We start from the raw sequence: 22,292 nt of genomic DNA, 5'->3' as shown, positions 1-22,292 counted from the left end.
CCAGCTCCCGTCAGCACCACTCTTCTGTGCCATCTTCCTTGGCCTCTCTGCCATCTACAAGTTGAGAAAGTCAAATTAAGTCCCTGTAGTTTCTTCTAGCTGTAAAATGGTAAGATTTGCAATTTTATCTAGTGACAATGAATTCCAGATTTTCCGTCAAATAATTCATGTCAATACTCCTTCCTTTTACCCATATGGATATAAGATTTCAAAACAGTGAACAGAAATAATTATAATTTAGAAAGCGTTGAAACCATCCATGGCCTTTTGTCTTGGAAACAAACTCAAAAGTCAACAACTGTAATTGGTCTTCCCTTCCTAGTAACCTCCTCACAGATGCCAGTCTCATAACAAATCCAAACAAGGAGGAAAGTATTAAGAGTACAAAAATGTGTACATATACTTTCAACAAAGGGCTGAGAATACTTTCAATTAAAAAGGAATCTAAAAAGAAAACAGCAACATCATTGTAAGTACAGCCAGCTAGGGACTCATTCTGCTACCTCAGCATTCCCCAACCCCTCCACCTTTCAGAGATGCTGGATTGACCTCTTTTCCATGGAATGTCACACTTTTTTTTTCAGATATCATCATTGCCATCCATAACCCCGACAGCCTTGTGTTATAAGCAGGTGCTTGCATTACTGTTATGCGTGGATATAGAAAATGAAGTACAGATTATGTAATTTATCCATGGTCCCACAGCAAAGGAGATTGAGAAGAAGCACCCAATATGCACTCCAATGCCAAGTTAGACTTTTTTCTCATCAGTTTTTCTCCTGCAAGAAATCGCTCTATCTTATTGGCAGACACAGTACAGTTTTGAGATTATCATCTGGCCAATTCTTGGAGTAAAAATTGAGGTGCAAGTTTATTTTAGGAATGTATAGCTAGAACCCTGGATCAAATTAATTCGTAAGTGAATCAAAGGCTGAGAAAAAAATAATAAACGCTACAATTAGTTTCATGCTTCTCTGAACAGGGAAATCTTTACAGGATGATAAACTGTGTTTAATTGCAACAGCTCATTTGAGTGAATATTAAGTAATCGCAATACTTTTCCCTCTGTGGGCCAAACGCAGGTACTGAATTTCTCTCAATGTCATGCTCTAGGCAGGAACTATTAATTGAGACAGGCGCTCGAAGGAAACATTTGCCTCCCCTACATCACGCACACAATAATCGGGTTTGGAGAGTAAAAACAAATCTATTTAAATTACTTTATTACCAATCTTATAATTATTTCATTCCCAGTGGCCTAACTTGGAATATATGGAAGAAAGTAGTGGAATGGTTTTTCCAGAGTCATGTAAGTTACTTCGGTCCTCTTTCTTTAATAAGGTTTTTGAGAGGAACACCTGTGTGAACTCAGTAAATATTGAAAAATACAAAAAAATGAACCTTATTTCTGCCATCCTGATCTGAGCTTGGAATAGACTCATAAATCTTGAATTTGAAGGATTACCCATTCAGTGAGAAACAAGTGGTTAACAGAGGGTAAAGCGTAAATAAATGTATTTCATGTTTCAAGCTCCTCAAAAGCAAGTGGGGCAGCTCCCCCCGTTCGCTGCTGGATGGACAGTGGCCAACGAACCTTGACAAAGTCCAAGCCAGGCCTTCACCAAGCAGGCAGGCGAACAAGGAATAGCCAAGAGCAAAAGCATCCCCTTCCTAAAAACAAAAGTTAAAGCAGATCCCTTCCCTTCTACGATTCTTTTTTTTTTTTTTTAAGATTTTATTTATTTGACGGACAGATCACAAGTAGGCAGAGCAGCAGGCAGAGAGAGAGGGAGGGAAGCAGGCTCCCTGCTGAGCAGAGAGCCCGATGCGGGACTCGATTCCAGGACCCTGAGATCATGACCTGAGCCGAAGGCAGCAGCTTAACCCACTGAGCCACTCAGGCACCCCCCTTCTACGATTCTTCAAGAAGCATTACATCAGCAACAGGCTTAAACATTAGTAAGCACAATCGTAAGCTAATAAAAACAAATATAAATGCAAATAAGAGAATGTGTGCATGTGAAAGAGAGGAAAGGGGCGTACAAGAGTTTTCCCACCCCCACCCAACAACCTTTGAAATGTAAATGCTCCCAGGAGTAGTCCGCCCAACCGACCCCGCTGGTAAAGCAGCGGCAGAACGCAGGGCCAGGATATAAAATCAACGAGGCGGAGGGGATTAGGCGCCCTCGGGAAGCCTCCGGAAGGGCAAGGGGGCGCTTGGGGAGAAGTTTCTAACGTTTCCTTAAAGACCTAATACGTCGACCTATTCTCTCCCCTCCCGCTGCCTGGCGCTGCACGAGGACCACATCCCCTAGTCGCTCCAGCGTTCACGAACCCCGCGCGGAGCCCCCCGCCCCTTCGGCGGTTTGCGGGCCTCGGGGGTGGCTCAGACCATTGAACCTGCTGCACGGCTCAGATCGCCGTCTGTAGAAACCCGCGTTCAAACACCACGAAGCGGCACACGGCCTTCACGTAAACGCGTCGCGGGAGATCCCCCGAGACGCGGGGACTGGTAGGACTCGGCGTCCCGCCTCCCCGCGAGCAGAGCCCCCGCCCCGTCCCGAGCCCCGCGCCCCGCCCCGCGCCCCGCCCGCGGTCATTACCTTCCCGGGTCGTGCCTGAGGGTCAGTCCGCCCCGACAGCGCCCCCGGGCTGGCTCCCAGCGATGGAGAGGAGGGCTCGGAGCTCCTCCAGAGAGGCCCACGGGAGAGGCGGCAGGTCCCCCCACAAAGAGAACAAGAGGGCGAGGGCCGAGAGGGGCGGTGGAGGCCGTGGGCGCCGGGACGCAGGACGCGAGCAGGCGGGGAGCCGGGGGGAGTCCCCCGCGCCCGCAGCCACCGTGGTGGACGTGGATGAGGTCCGGGGCTCCGGTGAGGAGGGCACCGAGGTGGTGGCGCTGCTGGAGAGCGAGCGGCCCGAGGAAGGTATAGCAGGTCGGAGATGCGGGAGATGGGGTGGCCTTTCCGCGTGGTACCCAAGGGACGGCAGGTCGAGGAGAACGAGTCACGGCGCTGAGAGCCACCGAGGCCAGAGCAGCCTGCTGGGCCTGCTCTGATTCCCAGAAAATGAAAGGCCCGAGTTAGGACCCGCCATCCTCCTTCCCAGTGATGGGGACCCAAATACATCAGAAGAAATAGAGATGACATCAACTAAATACTGTTGGTCTCAGAGGCTAGCCTTGGATGACAGGTGGGAGGGAGAGTGGTCCAGGTTGAGGACCAAGGAGCACTTTTGGCAAAGGAATCTTGCAGGAGTTGTTGTGGCCAAGGAAGAGTATATGGGCACCTAATCTAAGTGCAGACATTCAAGAACTGGTGGTTCTGGGCGAATGAACAGCTTAGTCTTTCCCCCCTCATCCCCACCCCTCAGTCTTACCTAAAAGTATTTTAACCTTTCTTCGGGGTGATCATTTGGCAGCAGAACCAAGTGGAGAAGAGCTAGACCTGAATTTAAACCTCAGCTAGCTAGCCATGGGATCAGAGGTGCGGCCTTCACCAGCTGTGCTGGAGGGATAACAACTGCACCTACCTGGGAGGGCAGGTGTGAGGATAAAAGGAGATGTGGCACTCAAAGCACTTCGCACAGAGCTGGGAGCAAAGAACAGACCCAATTTGAACAGAATCCTTGCAAGCTAAAATAGAGGAAGGTTAGACCAAAGGAAGGAATCCCGGAGAAAAGATGTCTTTTTGGCTTCTGTGGGTGGAGCAACTCTTAGGTACAAATTTACCTGTTTCCAATCCTTTTTAGAGTAAATGGAAGAAAAAAATGCCTTACACCTTTAGTGTAGAATGGCAGAGGTCTAACGGAAAGTCGGTAAGGAAGCGTGTGTTATTTTGCTTTCTGCGGGCTATGAAATTTTAACATCATTTCCTGGTTACCAGCAATGCAGTATATGTGGGAGCATTGAAAGGTGTGATTTGACAAAGATTCGTGCAGTTGGTGCAGTTTATATGGATCATTTTAATGCTGTTCTGCCCAACAGATGCCCTTTCATCCGTCGGAAACTTCAGGTCTTTAAAGGTTTATTAGGTTCAATGCTGCAGTATTGCTGAGGTGAGAGGTCTTGTAGGTATCGTGCTTCAGACCACATCGGTTGGGGTAAGCAAGGAACGGAGGCCCCCTTTAATATCTGCCAGGCACACACTCGGTGTTTTACTGAGTATTATTATTGTTCCCACATCGCTGATAGGGAAACTTTCGGGGAAATTAAATGCCTTGCCAAAGACCTACAGCTGGAAGCGGGGGAGGGGGGGAGTTCCAGAGCCTGCCCCTCCTTGCATGGTGCTGCCCCTGCTTCCTCCTCAGGGTCCTAGCACTGCCACCAGCTGTGTGGCCTCAGGCAAGGAATTTTCGGACCTTCCTCAGTCTCTCCAGCTCTAAAGTGACTGGAGCCCAAGACCCTAAGCAATAGACGAGAAGTCCCACTGAGGATGAGATGGCCTTACTGAGCCCTTGTCTGGGAAGTTTCTGTGACTTCCAGGGGTCCTGGGAGGGAGAGGAGCAACAGCCCCTCCTCCTGCTCACCTAGCACCATGCTCCCTCAGCCAGGCTCCTTAAGACTTGGGAGAAATGGGGGCGCCTGGGTGGCTCAGTGGGTGAAGCCTCTGCCTTCAGCTCAGGTCATGATCCCAGGGTCCTGGGATCGAGTCCCGCATCGGGCTCTCTGCTCAGCAGGGAGCCTGCTTCCCCCTCTCTCCCTGCCTGCCTTTCTGCCTACTGGTGATCTCTGTCAAATAAATAAAATCTTAAAAAAAAAAAAAAGATTAGAGAGAGATGAAAAGAGCTTCACCTTATCAAAATGTTGGAGCTTCTTAGACTATGGCCTATCTAAGACTCTCTCTGCCTTAACATTTAGTATTTCACTATTCACTTAAACCAAACAAGCTGACTATTCAAGGAACTCATTCCAAGAGAACAATACTTTGTGAGTAAAGCTATAAGTTAGATTTGGGGTATTAAGTATCGTTTTTTTTTTGTTCACATCTCTAACTCCTATGTGAAGGCATTTTGAGGACTTTCTTCCCTTATAAAATGCTATTTTGTCCGTAGGTGTATTTATTTCTTTTTACTTGCCATGGTCACCACTGGCATTTGAAATATGTTTATAAATTAATTAAACATGGCAATACCACCCTTATTGTCCTTAAGGAAGAATATTGTAAAAAACCAACATGATGTTGATAAAGCAGCATTTCCCAAAATAGATTGTGTGAGAAATAAATTTTATGGGACATGAATTTCCTTGGAGAAAACACTGCCTGGTCAAATGTTTGGGAAATCCTAGGTTAAACAAAGCTAAGAATGCTTCTTTACTGAAGGGATTCTCCTGCCTTAATATGCATGTGAAGAGGGGAGCTCTAGAAGCAGGACAGGGAACAGAATTTCCTAAACTTGTTTTGTTTTGTGGAGCGATTAGTGTTTCATGAGACACACTTCAGGAACTACCATACTGCAGCATTTAGTGCTGATGCTAATTTTGGGCTGATGCTTGTGTAGCAAGTGATTGATTTGGTGATGACCTTGCCAATTATTTTCCAGTCACAGAAATCAAATATTTAAGGCTACCAACTAGTTTTCCTCCTTTTTTTCCCCCATCCCTTGAAAATAGGCTTTTCACCTTCCTAATCTTTAGTCAACTTCTGGTCATCCGTGATGTTTTTAAACTCACAAACAGCATCCCTTTGGCCAGCTTCCCAGGACCTGGAGATTAAAATTCTTGAGGTTTCCATAACTAGTCCATTTAAATAATTTTCTCTATCCACTTCTCCTTCATCCTTACAAGTCAACAAATATTTATCGAGCACCTATATTGGGTCAGGCACTATTCTAGGCCCTTGGAGATACAACGTAAATAACCCAGGAGGCTTGTGTTCTTAAGATTAGCTTTTCCTGAAACATTTTCCTTTATTACTCAAGCAATCTGGAGTTCTGCAGTCCAGTTCCTCATTACTTTTATTTATAGATGCTACAAGGCTGATATTACCCCATAGGGATGATTTTTTCAAAGACTGTCTGGAGATCCACACCCTAATCCAAAGAAGAGACTCTAATGGTGGAATTTGAGACATTTGGGGCAGGTAGTAGACGGGGAAGTCATTTCTGGGAAGATGAGTCTCTGCACTCATGTGGTTTGAATCACATAAGAATCAATACTTGATACCTAATAAGCACACCTCAGTGATTTTTATGTAAATATGAAATTTCCTATTTATATCAATGCTATAAAAACTATCTCATGAGAGAGTTATGAGATAGTTATTGTGAGCTAGTTAACATCCCCACCATATAGATGGGGAAACAGGTTTTGGGGGGGGTTTTGGTTTAAGATTTTATTTATTTCTTTGAGAGACAAAGTGAGTGAGAGAGAGAGAGAGAGAGCACACAATCAGGGGCAGAGGGAGATGGATAAGCAGACTCCCCCCCGAGCAGGGAGTCTGATGTAGAGCTTGATCCCAGAACCCAGGGATCATGACCTGAGCCGAAGGCAGACGTTTAACCAACTGAGCCACCCACGCACCCCAACTAAACAGGTTTGAAGAGGTCGTGTGCCTTGCTTAAGGTCACTGGACAGAAAATGGTGGAGCCAGAACTCGATCCAGACCTTCTGCCGAGATTCTGTGCTTTTTCCAGGTACCCCACTACAGCCTTTCCAGAAGTCTGTTCCACCTTCCACAGCCCCACAGAGCCCTGCCCAGACAATGTCCCATCATGCGAACTGACCATTGATATCCAGCTCCCTCTAAATTTCTAGCAAAGTCCACACACTGCTCTGACCCTCCTACCAAGAACTGGATGAACAAGTACTGGTCAGTGAATATGGTAACATTCCAGTATAATTATTCTTTTCCTTTTTGTTTTTTGTTTTTTTGTTTTGTTTTAGGTACCAAGTCTTCAGGTTTAGGGGTCTGTGAATGGTTCCTTGTCCTCACATCCCTTTTCTTCATCATCGTGACCTTCCCTTTTTCGATCTGGTTCTGCATAAAGGTAAGATTCCGTGAGAGCCCAGAAAGGAATTTCTTGGTGCCTCTCACTGACCCCAGGTCCAGTCCTCTGTGACTTGGCACATGCTGTCTGCTGTGCATGGAATGGCCTCACCCCCATTCCTCTGGGAGTCATTGGGAGGCATTGTCTGTGAAAGATTAAGGAAGAGAGAATAAGGGTAGGCAGAGAGAGCCGTCAGACAATGATGCAGGTCTGACACCTGCGCTATGAGATGTGAAGGAAGGATGGGACAGAAAGAGCCTCAGACTGGGGTGTAGTGTTGGCCAGCCTGAGGGGGAACTCCAAGGCAAAGTCTGCATCAAAGAGGAGTTCCATGATGGGCAGAAATGGCCAGGCCCGAGTACCCCTGCCATTTTTATCATTGGCTGGAGCTGTCGGGGAAGATCAAGTCCTTGACTGGAAGGCTACAGGTGCTGCTGGGACCGTTGCTGATGGCAATTCTCATGCATGCTCCTCCCCTTCTCCCCTTCTCCCCTCCTCCTCTTCTTCCTCTGCCCCCAGCACCCATCCCACCCCCCAGCCGTCCTTCTTCACAGAAGGGTGTTGGATTTTGTCCAGTGCCTTTTCTGCATCCATTGAGATAATCACGTGCTATTTGCCCTTTATTCTATTGAGACGGTGTATCACATTCATTGAATTTTGGATGTTAAATCAACTGTGTGTTCCTAGTTATAAATCCCACTTGGTTATGGTGTCTAATCCTCTTTTTATGTTCCCAGATTCAGGCAGCTGGTAGTTTGTGGAGGGTTTTACATCTATATTCATAAGACATATTGGTCTGTAGTTTCCTTGTGATGTCGATCTCTTGTTTTGGCATCAGGGAAATACTGGCCTCAGAGAAGCAGTTGGACGGATTTCTCTGCTCTTCTCTTTCTGAATTTGTGAAGAACTGGTATTACTTGCTTGTTAAATGTTTGGCACGATTCTCCAGTGAAACCATCTGGTCTTGGACTTTTCTCTGTGGGAAATTTCGAAACTGCTAATCAGTCTTTTACTTCTGGGTCTTTTCAGTTTGTTTTTTTCTCAGGTCAGTTTAGTATTTGCATCTATACTGGGATTTGTCCATTTCACCTAAGTTATACCTAATTTGAGGCATATAGTTGTTCATAGTATTTTCTTTTATCATCTTTTTTAAAATTTTCCCCCTGTAAGGACAGTAGTGATGTTCCTGTAATTCCTTTTTTCATTCCTGATTTTGGAAATCTGAGTCTTCTTTTTTTCTCCCTGGTCCAGTTAGCTAAATATTTGTCAATTTTGTTGATCTTTTCAAAGAACCAACTTCTGGTTGATTTTTCTATTGTTTTTCTATTTTCTATTTCATTTATTTCCACTCTAATCTTCATTAATTTCTTCTTTCTGTTTGCTTTAGAGTTAGTTTGCTCTTCTATTTCCAGCGTCTTATGGTAGACAACTGGGGTTTTATTTTGAGATATTTTTTGTCTTTTATCATAGGCATCTACGCTATAAATTTTCCTTTTAAGCACTGCTTTAGTTGTATCCCTCATGTTTTGGTATCTAAGTTTTTGTTTTCATTTAACTCAAAATATTTTCTAATTTCTCTTTTGATTTCTTCTTTGATCCATTGGTTATTTTATTTTTTAAAGATTTTATGTATTTATTTGACAGAGATCACAAGTAGGCAAAGAGGCAGGCAGAGAGAGAGAGAGGAGGAAGCAGGCTCCCTGCTGAGCAGAGAGCCCGATGTGGGGCTTGATCCCAGGACCCTGGGATCATGACCTGAGCTGAAGGCAAAGGCTTTAACCTACTGAGCCACCCAGGCTCCCCGATCCATTTGTTATTTTAGAGTGTGTCATTCAGTGTTTATATATTTATGAATTCCCCAAATTTCCTTGTTAATGATTTCCAATTTCATTCCATTGTAATCAGATAACATACTTTGTGTAATTTCAATAGCTTTAAATTTATTGAGCTTTATTTTATGGCTAACATTTGATCTATCCTACAGATGTTTCATGTGTTCTTTTTACCTTTTTTTGAAGATTTTTACTTATATATTTGAGAGAGTGAGAGTGTGAGAGAGAGGGCACCAGAGGGGGGAGAATCAGAGGGAGAAGCAGACTCCCCACTGAGTGGAGAGCCCAATATAGGGCTCAATCCTGGTACTCTGGTATCATGACCTGAGTTGAAGGTAGATGCTTAATCGACCAAGCACAGAGGCACCCCAATGTTTCATGTGTTCTTGAGAAGAAAGTGTATTTTGCTGTTGTTGGGTGTTGTGTGTAGAGATCTGTTAGTTCTAGTTTGTGTATAGTGTTATTCAAGTCTTACTTCCTTGTTTATCTTCTGCCTAGTTGTTCTCTCCATGATTGAAAGTGGAATATTAAATTTTCCAATTATTATTGTTGCTTGAATTGTCTATTTCTCCCTTTAGTTCTTTTGATTTTTGATTCTTGTATTTTCGATCTCTATTTTTAGGTACATATATGTTTATCGTTGTTATACTTTCCCAACACACTGACCCTTTTATTGTTATACAGTGTCTCTCTTTTATCACCAGCACATTTTTGTGTGTTTGTTTTCAATTCCATTTTGTCTTGGGTGCCTGGGGTGACTCAGTGGGTTAAGCAGGCGACCCTTGATTTTGGCTCAGGTCATGATCTCAGGGTCCTGGGATCAAGCCCAGATTAGGCTCTGTGCTCAGCAGGGAGCCTGCTTAAGGATTCTCTCTCCCTCTCCCTTGGCCCCTGCCTGTGCATGCACATGTGCACACACTCTCCCTCTCTAAAATAATTAAATAAACCTTTAGAGAGGAAAAAATGGTAAACCTAAGGGTAGAGGATATAAAAGCAGAATGATGTGTAACATTTGAGCAAGGTCTCAAAGGAGTAAGTCTCCTCTGCATCTCTAGGAAGATTTTGTTTCTTCCAGTAAAGGCAAAAAAGAAACAAGTAATGCCAGGGAACCAGGAAATCGGAGGTGCCCGGGGCCTGCTCTAGGAAACAAATCTAGGTAGGCATTCCTTCTTATTCATTGTTTCAACAAGAAAGGCAGGATTCAGGTACAGGACTTGTAAACCTCAGAAAGATCAACAAGCCATGTCCCAAGGGACTTTAGTGGGGGGTGGCGGGGGAGCGGAGCTCTTCCCTTAGGAATCACACTTCAAAATGTGTTACTTTTTGTCTCTTTATTGCATTTTCATATTTGACTAATTATTATTCAGTGGAGCTTTCCAAAGTGGAGGAAGGATGAAGAAGGAAAGCATGTCTACATTCACAAATAATTCATTTGTTCATTCAACAAGAGTTCACAGGTGGGGCACATATACAAATCAACAGACCAAATAAACTAATGATAAGCAAGCAGTAGAACCCAGATTTTGATACTGGGCCAGAAAAAATGAAGTTTATTTTTGAAACAGTGTGTGTTAACTTCCCTGTTTCTCTTCTAAAATACAGATATTTCTACACAAAGAGAATCTTCCTTTGTGTCATATAAAAATAGCTACACATTTTCAGGGAACACTTCATTTTTCTAGACACGATCACCAATGGCAATTGGCAAATTGAGATCTAGTTGAATCATTGTGAATCAACTTCAGAAGAAATTGCAGTTTGAAACAATTCTCACAAGAGGTATTAAAATATACTCCCTCTTTCCATTAAATAGCAAATGTGGGATCATTATAAAAGCTAATAATGGAGAAGTTTCAGCAAACTACAAGATTAAACACTCTGTGATTTTCTTGATTTCTGTATGTTGGACATCGTAGAAGCATTATTTTTTAGATCATCATGACTTTTTAATCAAAATTCTGTTCATGGGCTCAAAAAGTAACAAGGCCAATATACTTGCACTGGCTTCTGAAGTTCTACCTTTACTAAGTGTACATTCTGGAAATGTAAATGTTAATAGAAATTTTTTCTTAGTTCTCTAAACTAGTTTTCTGATATCTAGGATCATTCTCATGTGCCAAGGCCTTTTGAAGACTTTTTCTTTCTTGGAGTGTTTCGAAAGTATTATTTTTCCCTTTAGGTTGCACAGGAGTATGAGAGAGTATTAATATTCCGACTGGGACACCTGCTTCCTGGAAGAGCCAAAGGCCCTGGTATGAAACACCCTTCTACCCCTGCCATAGACTTGCCAATTTCTTCAGTCCGTGCATATTTGTAATATGGACCTCAGATTATATAGTCACCTGGTTCGTGATATCTGCATTGACTAATCTGTTACTTGTAACACAGGTTATGAAAGAGTCTTCAGAGTGCATTACTATCCCGTCACAATGGCCAAGAGAGAGGATGGGCATAGAGAGTGAAGTGCCGGGGCCGGGCTGGCTGGAATAGCAAGTAGGCCTAAGACCCATGGCTGGGCACTGGTTTGAGCAGAATGTGTTTTGGTTAGAGTGCTGTGAGCTAGTTCAGAATCTGTTTTTGGGAGGGGGGGCGGGTGGCGGTCAGAACAAACCAGAGATAGGCAAAGTCCAGCATCTGAGTGACAAATTGGCCTTTAGTTCGTGGAATTTAGAAAACATAGACTGAGCACTTCCCGTGGTTTAGATGATGTCTAACTGCCCGGGAGGCAAAGATGGATACATGAGACGTGATTTCTGATCTCTAGGACCTTAAAGTCTAGCAGAGTTGATGTCCAGAGATCCAAGCACAGACAGAAGTATAGTTAGTCCACAAAGTCTAGTAGTTGGGGTTTGCAGATCCCCGTCAGCCAGAAAGGCATGGGAAGGAGTGAAGTCCGAGGTGCATATATTAGAAAGCATCCAAGAGCCAAGCCAGCTCTATAGAAACAAGTAGAGAATAGAGACTAGACTAGACTAGAAGACACAAATCCGAGTTTGACAATTCAGAACAAGCAGATGGATCCACACAAAAGTAGAACCAGAGCCTGTGGTCTAGGACAGGGAGCATTTGTTCTGGTTCTAGTTTTCAGCGTCCTTCTTTACTGCAACTAGAAAGGGCTAGTAGCTAGTCTGCTCCTCTGAGAGGTCCTGGGCTCCAGAGTTTGCCGGCTCTAAAGTTGTTCATAATGGTACATGCATGGATTCAAAAATAATTTTACAGAGCCCCTTAAAGGCACTAAGACTAATAGATGTTCATAAGACACTCTTGTTAGAGAGTTAAATCTAGTGAAGAAGACAGACATGTTGCTCAAGATCTGGAGGGGTCAGCACCATGACCAAGGAGACCATACAGCGCATTTTGCTGGGGTTAATCCCTGTTTATATCTGTTATCCTAGAGTAAGTTGTAACAATGCTCTCCTTTTACCCTCAAAAGTGTCCTAGATTGAACAAAAAATTATGTGGTAACTTTAGCAACCACAAACTCACTATAGGGATAGAGAGGGATTACCCAATCAGTCTGTAGTTGGAGACTAAGGAAAGCAATGCAATATGCAACCTGACCTCAAAGAGGTAAAGCCCAAACAATCTCCATACTAACCATTCACCTGTCAATCTCCCTACCACCCTCTTCTAGGCCTTTTCTTCTTTTTGCCCTGCCTGGATACCTATCACAAGGTTGACCTTCGTCTCCAAACTTTGGAGATACCCTTTCATGAGGTAAGTCAATTTTTGGATTGGATTGGATTTTGCTTTCTCTCTACATTTCATATGGCTGAGCTACCAATTCTGGTCCAAGGCAAAATGACTATTTAGGCTCAAAAGTAGAAAAGTGGAGATATGGGCTATATCAAAATTAAAAACTCCTGTGTATCAAAGGACACGATCAAATGAATGAACAGGTAACCTATGGGGGGTGGAAGAAAATATTTGCAAATAATGCTTCTGATAAGGTTTAATACCCAGAATATATAAAGAAATCTTACAAATCAACAAGAAAGCAAACAACTCACTTAAAAATGGGCAAAGGACCTTGTGATGGTTAATTTTATGGGTCAGCTTGGCTAAGCTAAGTTCCCCTTTTATTGGAGTGTATCCTTTCAAATTTTTCTATGTGGCTGTATTTACAGACAGGTATACATATACTATTTTATAACATGCCTTTTTCCACTCAACACTCTGTTGGATCATGTTTTCAAGCTATGTTTCTATCCCTTTGTCTTATTTTCTTCAAGATTTTATTTTTAAGTAATATCTAGACCCAACGTGGGGCTTGAACTCACAACCTCAAGATCAAGAGTCTCATGCTCTTCCCACTGAGCTACCCAGGCGCCCTTTGTTTTAAATGAGCACATAGCATTTCATTGTATGGATGTACCACAATTCACAATTCCCTATTGTGAATATTAATTTATTTTTAACTTTTAATTTTTCATTATAATAAACAACACTATGAATGACATCCTTGCAGTTACATCCTTAAACCATGTCCTTGTTATAAGTGTCTAAAAATGGAAATACTGAGAAGGAGCAGCTTTTTGGGCTCTGGGTGTATAGCACCCGTCTGCTGCCTAGTATATACTCAGCAAACAACATATCAGAGCACTTGTTTCCTAGAACGTGCTTTCCTTTTAGCACATTATTTTTTGGCATCAGGTTAAAACAATTAACTGAATGCTTTCATCTAGGAAAGATTATTCCTGATATTTACATTATGTGGAAAACCCAAAAGACTCCACCCCAAAACTGCTAGAACTCATACAGGAATTCAGTAAAGTGTCAGGATACAAAAACAAAGCACAGAAATCAGTTGCATTTCTATACACTAACAATAAGACAAAAGAAAGAGAAATTAAGGTGTCGATCCCATTTTCAATTGTACTCAAAACCATAAGATACCTAGGAATAAATCTAACCAAAGAGGCAAAGAATCTGTACTCAGAATACTATAGAATACACACAAAAGATATTGAGGAAGACAAAAGAAATGGAAAAATGTTCCATGCTCATGGGTTGGAAGAGCAAATATTGTGAAAATGTCTATGCTACCTAGAGCAATCTCCACATTTAATGCAATCCATATCAAAGTACCATCAGCTTTTTTCGCAGAGCTGGAACAAATAATCCTAAATTTATATGGAACCAGAAAAGATCCTGAATAGCCAGGGGAGTGTTGAAAAAGAAAAGCAGGGGTGCTTGGGCAGCTCAGTCATTTAGCTTTTGCCTTTGGGCTCAGGTTATGATCCCAGAGTTCTGGGATCAAGCCCTGCACCCAGTTCCCTGCTCAGCGGGAAGCCTCCTCCTCCCTCTCCCACTCCCCATGCTTGTTTTCCTTCGATCGCTCTCTCTCTGTCAAATAAATAAATAAAATCTTGAAAAAAAGAAAAAAAAGAAAAGCTGGTGGCATCACAATTCTGGACTTCAAGTTCTATTACAAAGCTGTCATCATCAAGACGGTATGGTACTGGCACAAAAACAGACACACAGATCAATGGAACAGAATAGAGAGCCCAGAAATGGACCCTCAACTCTACGATCAACTCATCTTCAACAAAGCAAGAAAGAATGTCTGATGGAAAAAAGACAGTCTCTTCAATAAATGGTGCTGGGAAAATTGGACAAACACATACAGAAGAATGAAATTGGACCAATCCTTACACCACACACACAAATAGACTCAAAATAGGTGAAAGACCTAATGTGAGATAGGAATCTTTCAAAACCCTTAAGGAGAACACAGGCAGCAACCTCTTGGGCCTCAGCCACAGCAACTTCTTCCTAGGAACATCGCCAAAGGCAAGGGAAGCAAGGGCAAAAATGAACGATTGGGGGCCACCTGGGTGGCTCAGTGGGTGAAAGCCTCTGCCTTCAGCTCAGGTCATGATCCCAGGGTCCTGGGATCGAGCCCTGCATCGGGCTCTCTGCTCTGCAGAGAGCCTGCTTCATCCTCTCTCTTCCTGCCTGCCTCTCTGCCTACTTGTGATCTGTCTGTCAAATAAATGAATGGAGTCTTTAAAAAAAAAAAAAAAGAACGATTGGGGCTTCATCAAGATCAAAAGCTTTTGCACAGCAAAGGAAAAAGTCAACAAAACTAAAAGACAACCAACAGAATGGGAGAAGATATTTGCAAATAACATATCAGATAAAGATCTAGTATCCAAAATCTATAAAGAACTTATCAAATTTAACACCCAAAGAACAAATAATCCAATCAAGAAATGGACAGAAGACATGAACAGACATTTCTGCAAAGAAGACATCCAAATGGCTAACAGACACATGAAAAAGTGCTCCACATCACTCAGCATCAGGGAAATCCAAATCAAAACCACAGTGAGATACCACCTCACACCAGTCAGAATGGCTAAAATGAACAAGTCAAGAAATGACAAATGTTGGTGAGGATGCAGAGAAAGGGGAACCCTCCTAAAGTGTTTGTGGGAATGCAAGCTGGTGCAGCCACTCTGGAAAACAGTATGGAGGTTCCTCAAAAAGTTGAAAAAAGAGCTACCCTATAATCCAGCAATTGCACTACTGGTATTTACCCTGAAGATACAAATGTAGTGATCCAAAAGGGCACCTGTACCCAAATGTCCACCATAGCCCAACTGTGGAAAGACCCCAGATGTCCAATGACAGATAAATGGATAAAGAAGATGTGAGAAGTATGTATATATATATATATATATATACACACAATGCAGCCATCAAAAACTGAAATCTTGCCCTTTGCAATGACATGGATGGAACTAGAGGGGATTATGCTAAGTAAAATAAGTCAATCAGTGAAAGACAGTCATCATATGATTTCACTCATGTGGAATCTGAGAAAAAAAACAAAGGAGCATAGAGGAAGGATGGGAAAAATAAAACAAGATGAAACCAGAGAGGGAGACAAACTGTAAGAGACTCTTAATCGTAGGAAGCAAACTGAGAGTTGCTGGAGTGGGGCGTGGCTGGGTGATGGACATTGGGGAGGGTATGTGCTGTGAATTGTGTAAGACTGATGATTCACAGACCTATACCCCTGAAGCAAATAATTATTAATAAAAATAAATAAAATTTTAAAACTATTTACAACAGGATTCCTTTAAATAGTGGGTTGTTTAGTATATTTCATAAAAACTCCATAATCTCCAAAAACACATCTATTTTGAATAAAAGGGTGGGCCAAAGACTCTTTTTTTTTCCCCCTGTAATCATACTGAGAAAATTTCCCTTGAACACATTTAGTTTCACCATCCTCACCTGGGAAAAGAGACCTAAAATAAGGCCTATTCTCCAAACTCTTGTTTTCTGCCCAGGTTGTGACCAAAGATATGTTTATAATGGAGATAGATGCCATCTGCTACTACCGAATGGAAAATGCCTCTCTCCTCCTAAGCAGTCTTGCTCACGTGCCCAGAGCAGTCCAATTTCTTGTGCAGACCACCATGAAACGTCTCCTAGCACATCGATCCCTCACTGAAATTCTTCTAGAGAGGAAGAGCATTGCCCAAGATATAAAGGTACTTTGATGCATTTGTCATTGAATATGTTGAAATACCTCTTTCTCTTTTATTCATCTCTTCACTGGTCATTCATTGATGCACATGCAATGGAAGCATCTGGCAGGCATTCACTGTTGAAGGTGCCATCCTTCAAGGAGCTGACAGCTGAGTGAGAAGTTGAAAGTCATTGCCACTGGTTCTGCCCTTCATCCCATCTGAGTGCACTTCCCCTTGGCCCCTCAGCCTCTCTTCCTGTTCATCACTCCTTCTAAAGGATGCAAGACAAGGTCCGGAGGCTGGACACCCAAGCTTGCCTTTGTTACACTGGATTATAATTTATGTATTCCACATGTGTCTTCCCAGATTATGGACTCCACAATGGCAGGGGTCATATTTTATCCATCTCTTTGTTCATAACACCCGGCACAGGGCTTGTCACACAGCAGTCAGACAGTGTTCTCCGGATGAGTGAATAAATGAGCCAGCTGTTGTAGCCCCGTCCCTTGCCATCTCCCCTTACCCCCCACCATGTTCTAACCCTCCAACCCCCCTCCCTCACCCCACACTCCCGCAGCGTTCTCTGGCCTTCAGCACTTCCTGCTCCCCGGTGCCTCTGCAAGGAATGCTTCCCTTTTCCCCACAGGCAAAATCCTATTTGTCTTTTAAGATGCCACCGCTTACATGAGGTCTTTTCAACACGCCCTCTCATCACCACCCCCCAGATTAGTCGCTAGCTAGCTGTCTAGCCACAGAAATCCTCAGAAACAAGTGAATCGGAAAAGACTATGGGCGCCTATTGGGTGCGCCATGCCCTGCCCTGCCTTTCCAGAGCCCACAGTTCATTGTCTTCTGCCTTCTGGGACAGGGAAGTGGGGCAAATGGGCGCCACCAGCAGGAAGGAAGCACCTCTAAATGAAACCATTTGGGAGAGCCTAGACTCTGGTTCTCTAATAAATGCATCTTAAAACAGATTTAACAAGTTCACCATCTGTATTGGTTTCCCATTGCTTCTGTAACAAATTACCACACATTTGGTGACTTACAATGATGCCAGTTTGATCTCGTATGGTTTTGAAGGCCAGGAGTCCAAAAGCAGTCTCACTGGGGCCAAAGTCAAGATGGCAACAGGGCTGCTTCCTTCTGGAGGTTCCAAGAGGAGAATTCATTTCCTTGCCTTTCCAGTTTCTAGTGGCCGCCTGTTTCCCCAGCTTCCTGGCCCCTTCTTTCCTATCGCAACAAACTCTGCCCCCAGAATCACATTACCTTCTCCTCTTCCATAGTCACATCTCCTTCTGTTCCCTCTTAAAAGGACACTTGTGACTGCTTTTGGGCCCCACAGCGAAGATCCTAGGTAATCTCACCCATTTTAAGATCCTTTAAACTTAACCCCATCTTCAAGGTCTCTTCTGGGGTAACATTTACAGGTTCCAGAGATAAGGACATGGATTAGGAGCCATTATTCAGCCTACCACACCATCTCTAATTCCCCAATATTTATTGAGCGGCACTGTGCAGTTAAGCAAGTTTATTTTTTAAAGAGAGAGAGAGAGAGCGTGGGGAGAGGGGCAAGGGGGGAGAGAGAGAGAGAGAGAGAGAGAGAGAATCTCAAGCAGGCTCCACACTCAGCATGGAGCCCAATGTGGGGCTTGATTTCACAACCCTGAGATCACAACCTGAGCCGAAATCAAGAGACAGGTGCTTAATGACATGAGCCACCCAGGCGCCCCAAGTTAAGCAACTTTTTGCAAGACACCGTAAGGTTAAAACAAATTAGGAGATGAATGTCTCTTCAAAGGAAATGTACTTTCTCAGTTCAGAACAATGGCCGTGAGGGCACAGGGGTGCTCTACTCGCCTGGAGGTTCTCACTGACATCTCAACTCTTCCCTCCACAGGTGGCCTTGGACGCAGTGACCTGTATTTGGGGAATCAAAGTGGAGAGAACAGAAATGTGGGTAGGAAATTAAGCAAGAAAAGCAATGTGATAAAGGGAAATATTCTGGTTTTATTTTAAAATAATTTTTAAAATTATTTTCAATGAGTTTAGCACCATAGCCACATTGGCATAAATTGAGACAAAAAAATTTACCTAATACTCACAGCCATAACACAACCTCCGTAACATTTAGGCAGGTTACTTTCATGATATTTCTCTCCATGGGTTTAAAACAACTTTTTTGAGATAAAACTCATATAAAAACTCACCATTATAACCATTTTAAAGTACAACGGGGTGTTTTTATTGTATTCACGGAGTGGTGTAACCATCACGACTATCTAATTACAGAACATTTTCATCGCCCCCAAAAGAAAACCCACACCCATCAAGCAGGGACTCCTCATTGCTCCCCTGCCCCCCAGCCCGACGACACTAATGTACACTCACCTGTCCTGGATGTCTCAGACAAAAGCGGTCATCTATTACATGACCTTTTGTATTTGGTTGCTTTCACTCAGGATGTTGTTTTCAAGGCTCATCCGTGGTGAAGCAGGAATCAGGACGTCACTCCTTTTGACGGTCAAATACTATCTGTTCGTTGTGCGGGTACAGCCCATCGGGGTCACCTGCTCTCTCACGATGGGCATTTGGGTTGTTTCCACGTTGGGACTATTCCGAAGAACACTGCAGCGACCGTTCATGTGCAAGCTTTCGTGGGAACGTGTTTTCACATATACCTAGCAGAATTACTGGCTCATATGGTAACTCCATGTTTAACTTTCCATAGAAGGGCCAGTTGTTTTCGAGCTGTGTCATTTTCATAGTTGCAAACAGGGTAAAAGTACAATTTTGTATCTTTTATGTAATACATATTAAGTATTGCTCTTATGTGGTCAGTTCTACTCTTTTCAAAATCAACTCCTTTAGAAAATTAGATGTCTTCCCAGCTTGTTAAAGCTGTTTTTCTTTTGTTTTGTTTTGTTTTTAAGATTGTATTTATTTGAGAGAGAGAGAGAGCGAGCCAGAGAGTACAAGTGGGGGAATGGCAGAGGGAGAGGGAGAAGCAGGCTCCCTGATTGACCAGGGGCTCCATCCCAGGATCGTGACTTGAGCCAAAGGTAGACGCTTAACCGACCGAGCCACGCAGGCGCCCCATCAAAGCTGTTTTCATCGTTCAAATTTAATAGCTGGGGTGTCGATTAAACCTTAAGCAGGAAAAGTCATAATCCTCCATCAACAACAGAATGTGTTCTACTTGCACATACAAACCCGAGTGCTACAACCGTAGCATCACCGACCATGGGTGTCTGCCTTTGAGGCCCTGACTTTCGAGCGGCCCTTCTCTGCCCACCATTGACCTTAGAGGCCTAGGGGCGGCCACCCTGTTAGATGGCATGTGCATCCTGAAGTGCCAGCAGAGACGCTGGCCGCCCGGCTGAAGCCCTGGCTGCTAACGGCCGTGCGGCTCACGCACCTGCCCGCCCTCTTTCCTTTCCAGCAAGGACGTCCGGCTGCCGGCAGGGCTCCAGCACTCCCTGGCTGTGGAGGCCGAAGCACAGAGACAGGCCAAAGTGCGGGTGAGCCAGCACGGAGCGGGCAGCCTCCCACCGAGGCCAGGCGGGTGGCCTGCAGCTTCCTCACCCCCGGCTCATCCCTGAGCTCATGCCCCTCACCCCATCCTACTGATTCCCTCAAAGTGTGTTCACAGCCACCTGACTAATGCCACATGGCCTCCTCCACGACGCCCGCTCTCCGAAGCCTCTGGTAACAGCGAGCTTCTCTTCCTCCTCGAGTCTTGCCTTTGCTCTCTCTCCTGAAAGGCCTCTCCCCACCCTCCATCCCTCTTCTCTCACGAAGGCCTCTTTCCCTAGGTAATATCAGTCCCACGTCCCCTCTGTGTTAATGAGTTCATGTCAAAGACCCGCCTCCCTAGCTCAGTGCAGGCTGTGCAGGGACGACCGCGATGAGGCCCGGTTCCCTCAACGCCGGAGCCGAGAGAAGGTGCCACCAGGCCCAGCCTAGCACAGCTGTGGCCGCCAGCAGCTCCTGGGGATGAAGGTGGGGGTGGGAGGAGGGGTGGGAGGAAAAGGAAAATGAGGATGGACTGAAGGGGAGAGAGATGGCTCGTAAAGAACTGAAAGCAGGCGAAGAAGAACCCCACCACAGAAGAGCTCAGGATCCTGGGAGTGTTGAGAGGAGGAAGGGGAAGAAAGTGGTCCTCCGGGCAGAGCTGCTTCTAGATCTGAGTCTAGTCTCTTTGTCCATGTTAAAGTGGACAAAAAGCCTCGTGCTTTTTCCTCTGAAACGTTCACTCATTCATTTTGCCACGTCCTCACCTAGAATGCTGGCCAACTTTTTCTCAGTATGGGAACTCCTACTCATTTCTCAAGGCCCAGAGGACGTAATTAATGACTGCCCTCACACATCACTACACTTGTCAGGGCCCTTGACAAATTCGGCCTTAAATTACAATGAAGAGTGCCACTGCTCCCCCCTAGATCAGGATCCTTGGAGGAGGCCGTCTGTCATGTGCCTTCACCGTGCCTGGAGCCTGGCGGGCGTGCTGTGCTTCTTGGCCGAGGAACACTGAACAGCGAGGAAAACCTTGAAGCCACGAAAAGGAAAAAGATCACTCAGCTTCTCTTCGCATCTGCTCCCCAGGTGATCGCTGCGGAAGGAGAGAGGGCCGCGTCCGAGTCCCTGAGACGGGCAGCGGAGATCCTGGCAGGCACTCCGGCCGCTGTTCAGCTGCGGTACCTCCACACCCTCCAGTCCCTGTCCACGGACAAACCTTCCACCGTGGTTTTGCCTCTGCCATTTGACTTGCTCAATTTCCTGTCTTCGCCCGGCAGTAGAACTCAAGGAAGCCTCCCTTTCCCCAATCCTTCCAAACCTGTCGAGCCCCCAAATCCTAAAAAGAAAGACTCTCCCATGCTATAGGAGGAGCCAAGGGTAAGGTGCCTGGAAGGGGCCTGCCAGGTGACAGCCACATTCCTGAGGGAGGCACACGGCCCTCACTTCCCACGCTTTCTTCGGTTGCCATACGGAATGCCCTTGGAATGCAGAGTCACAGCTCAGCAATCCGAAGCAATTGTCTGTGAGGAGACAGTGAGGTGACGTGATGACAAGTTTAGATAGATCATTTTAATTAGAGTGATTATGGGAAAGAGCTTTAGCCAACATTCTACCTGGAAAAGAATTTTGTGTCTATAGGTGGCTAAATTCTGACTTCCAAAGATGTAATTCAAGTGTCTTTTTTTTGCTGAATGCCCCCTGGCCCCTTTGGCAAGGTCTGTGGTGCTCCCGTGGTCCTTTCTACGTTTCCCTTTTATTGTGCTCATCACACGTTATTGTAAACCCGTAGTTAAGACGCAGGCTTCTCACCAGCTGTACTGTGGCTTACTCCTCTAAGGCACCTCTTGGTCATTGCCCCTCACCCCCCACCCCCAGCCACACTCAACCTTATATGTTCACCCTATAGTCTTCACATCCAACCCCGATAGGTGCACCACACTGACACTTAAATATTTGCTCCTGAACGACTGAAAGAAAACAAGATGTACTTGGGCTGGATATAAAATTTACATCTAATTAAAAGAATTTTAAAGGAATTCTTTTTATGGAGACTTTATCATAGAGAAATAAGGGACGCCTGGGTGGCTCAGTTTGTTAAGCGGCTGCTTTCAGCTCAGGGCGTGATCCCAGGGTTCTGGGATCGAGTCCCACATCTGGCTCCTGGCTCAGCAGAGAGCTTGCTTCTCCCTCCCACTCTGCCTGCTGCTCTCCCTGCCTGTACTCTCCCTCTCTGTTAAATGAATAAATAAAAACCTTAAAAAAAATTCTTAAAAGAGAGAAATCAAAGGACAAAAACATTTGCCTGATACATGTTGCTTAAAATCTTAAGAAGCATCGCTGTAAACATGGGACTCATATTCTCAGTATTTACCAGCTTGCTTATTTCTCAAGCAGTACTGACAGTATGTGACCTATGTATGTCCAGAAGCATTCTTTGCTAGTACAGATATTCTTTAATATAAATATATTCTTGTAA

General features: G+C 44.4%; 1 protein-coding gene across 3 annotated transcripts; it reads left to right on the top strand.

The window, feature by feature from the left end:
* The first annotated feature begins 2,601 nt into the window (after positions 1-2,601).
* NPHS2 (NPHS2 stomatin family member, podocin) lies at positions 2,602-21,764 on the top strand. 3 transcript variants are annotated; one of them, XM_032862603.1, is made up of 8 exons: positions 2,602-2,933; positions 6,881-6,984; positions 10,996-11,068; positions 12,451-12,533; positions 16,118-16,321; positions 18,198-18,257; positions 19,740-19,818; positions 20,903-21,186. In XM_032862603.1, exons 1-8 carry the CDS (start codon positions 2,666-2,668, stop codon positions 21,061-21,063), a joined length of 1,032 nt encoding a protein of 343 aa, XP_032718494.1. In that variant the 5' UTR covers positions 2,602-2,665; the 3' UTR covers positions 21,064-21,186. The 3 variants fall into 3 exon arrangements, with proteins under 3 accessions (XP_032718494.1, XP_032718491.1, XP_032718493.1); XM_032862600.1 differs by having other exon boundaries at positions 2,603-2,933; positions 18,198-18,253; positions 20,903-21,764; XM_032862602.1 differs by having other exon boundaries at positions 2,604-2,924; positions 18,198-18,253; positions 20,903-21,764.
* The last annotated feature ends 528 nt before the right edge of the window (positions 21,765-22,292 follow it).

The sequence above is a fragment of the Lontra canadensis genome, unplaced genomic scaffold (assembly GCF_010015895.1).
Source record: "Lontra canadensis isolate GAN:19392208 unplaced genomic scaffold, GSC_riverotter_1.0 scaffold24, whole genome shotgun sequence".
In the NCBI taxonomy this organism is placed as follows: Eukaryota; Metazoa; Chordata; class Mammalia; order Carnivora; family Mustelidae; genus Lontra; species Lontra canadensis.
This window is presented reverse-complemented; position numbering and strand designations above follow the sequence as displayed.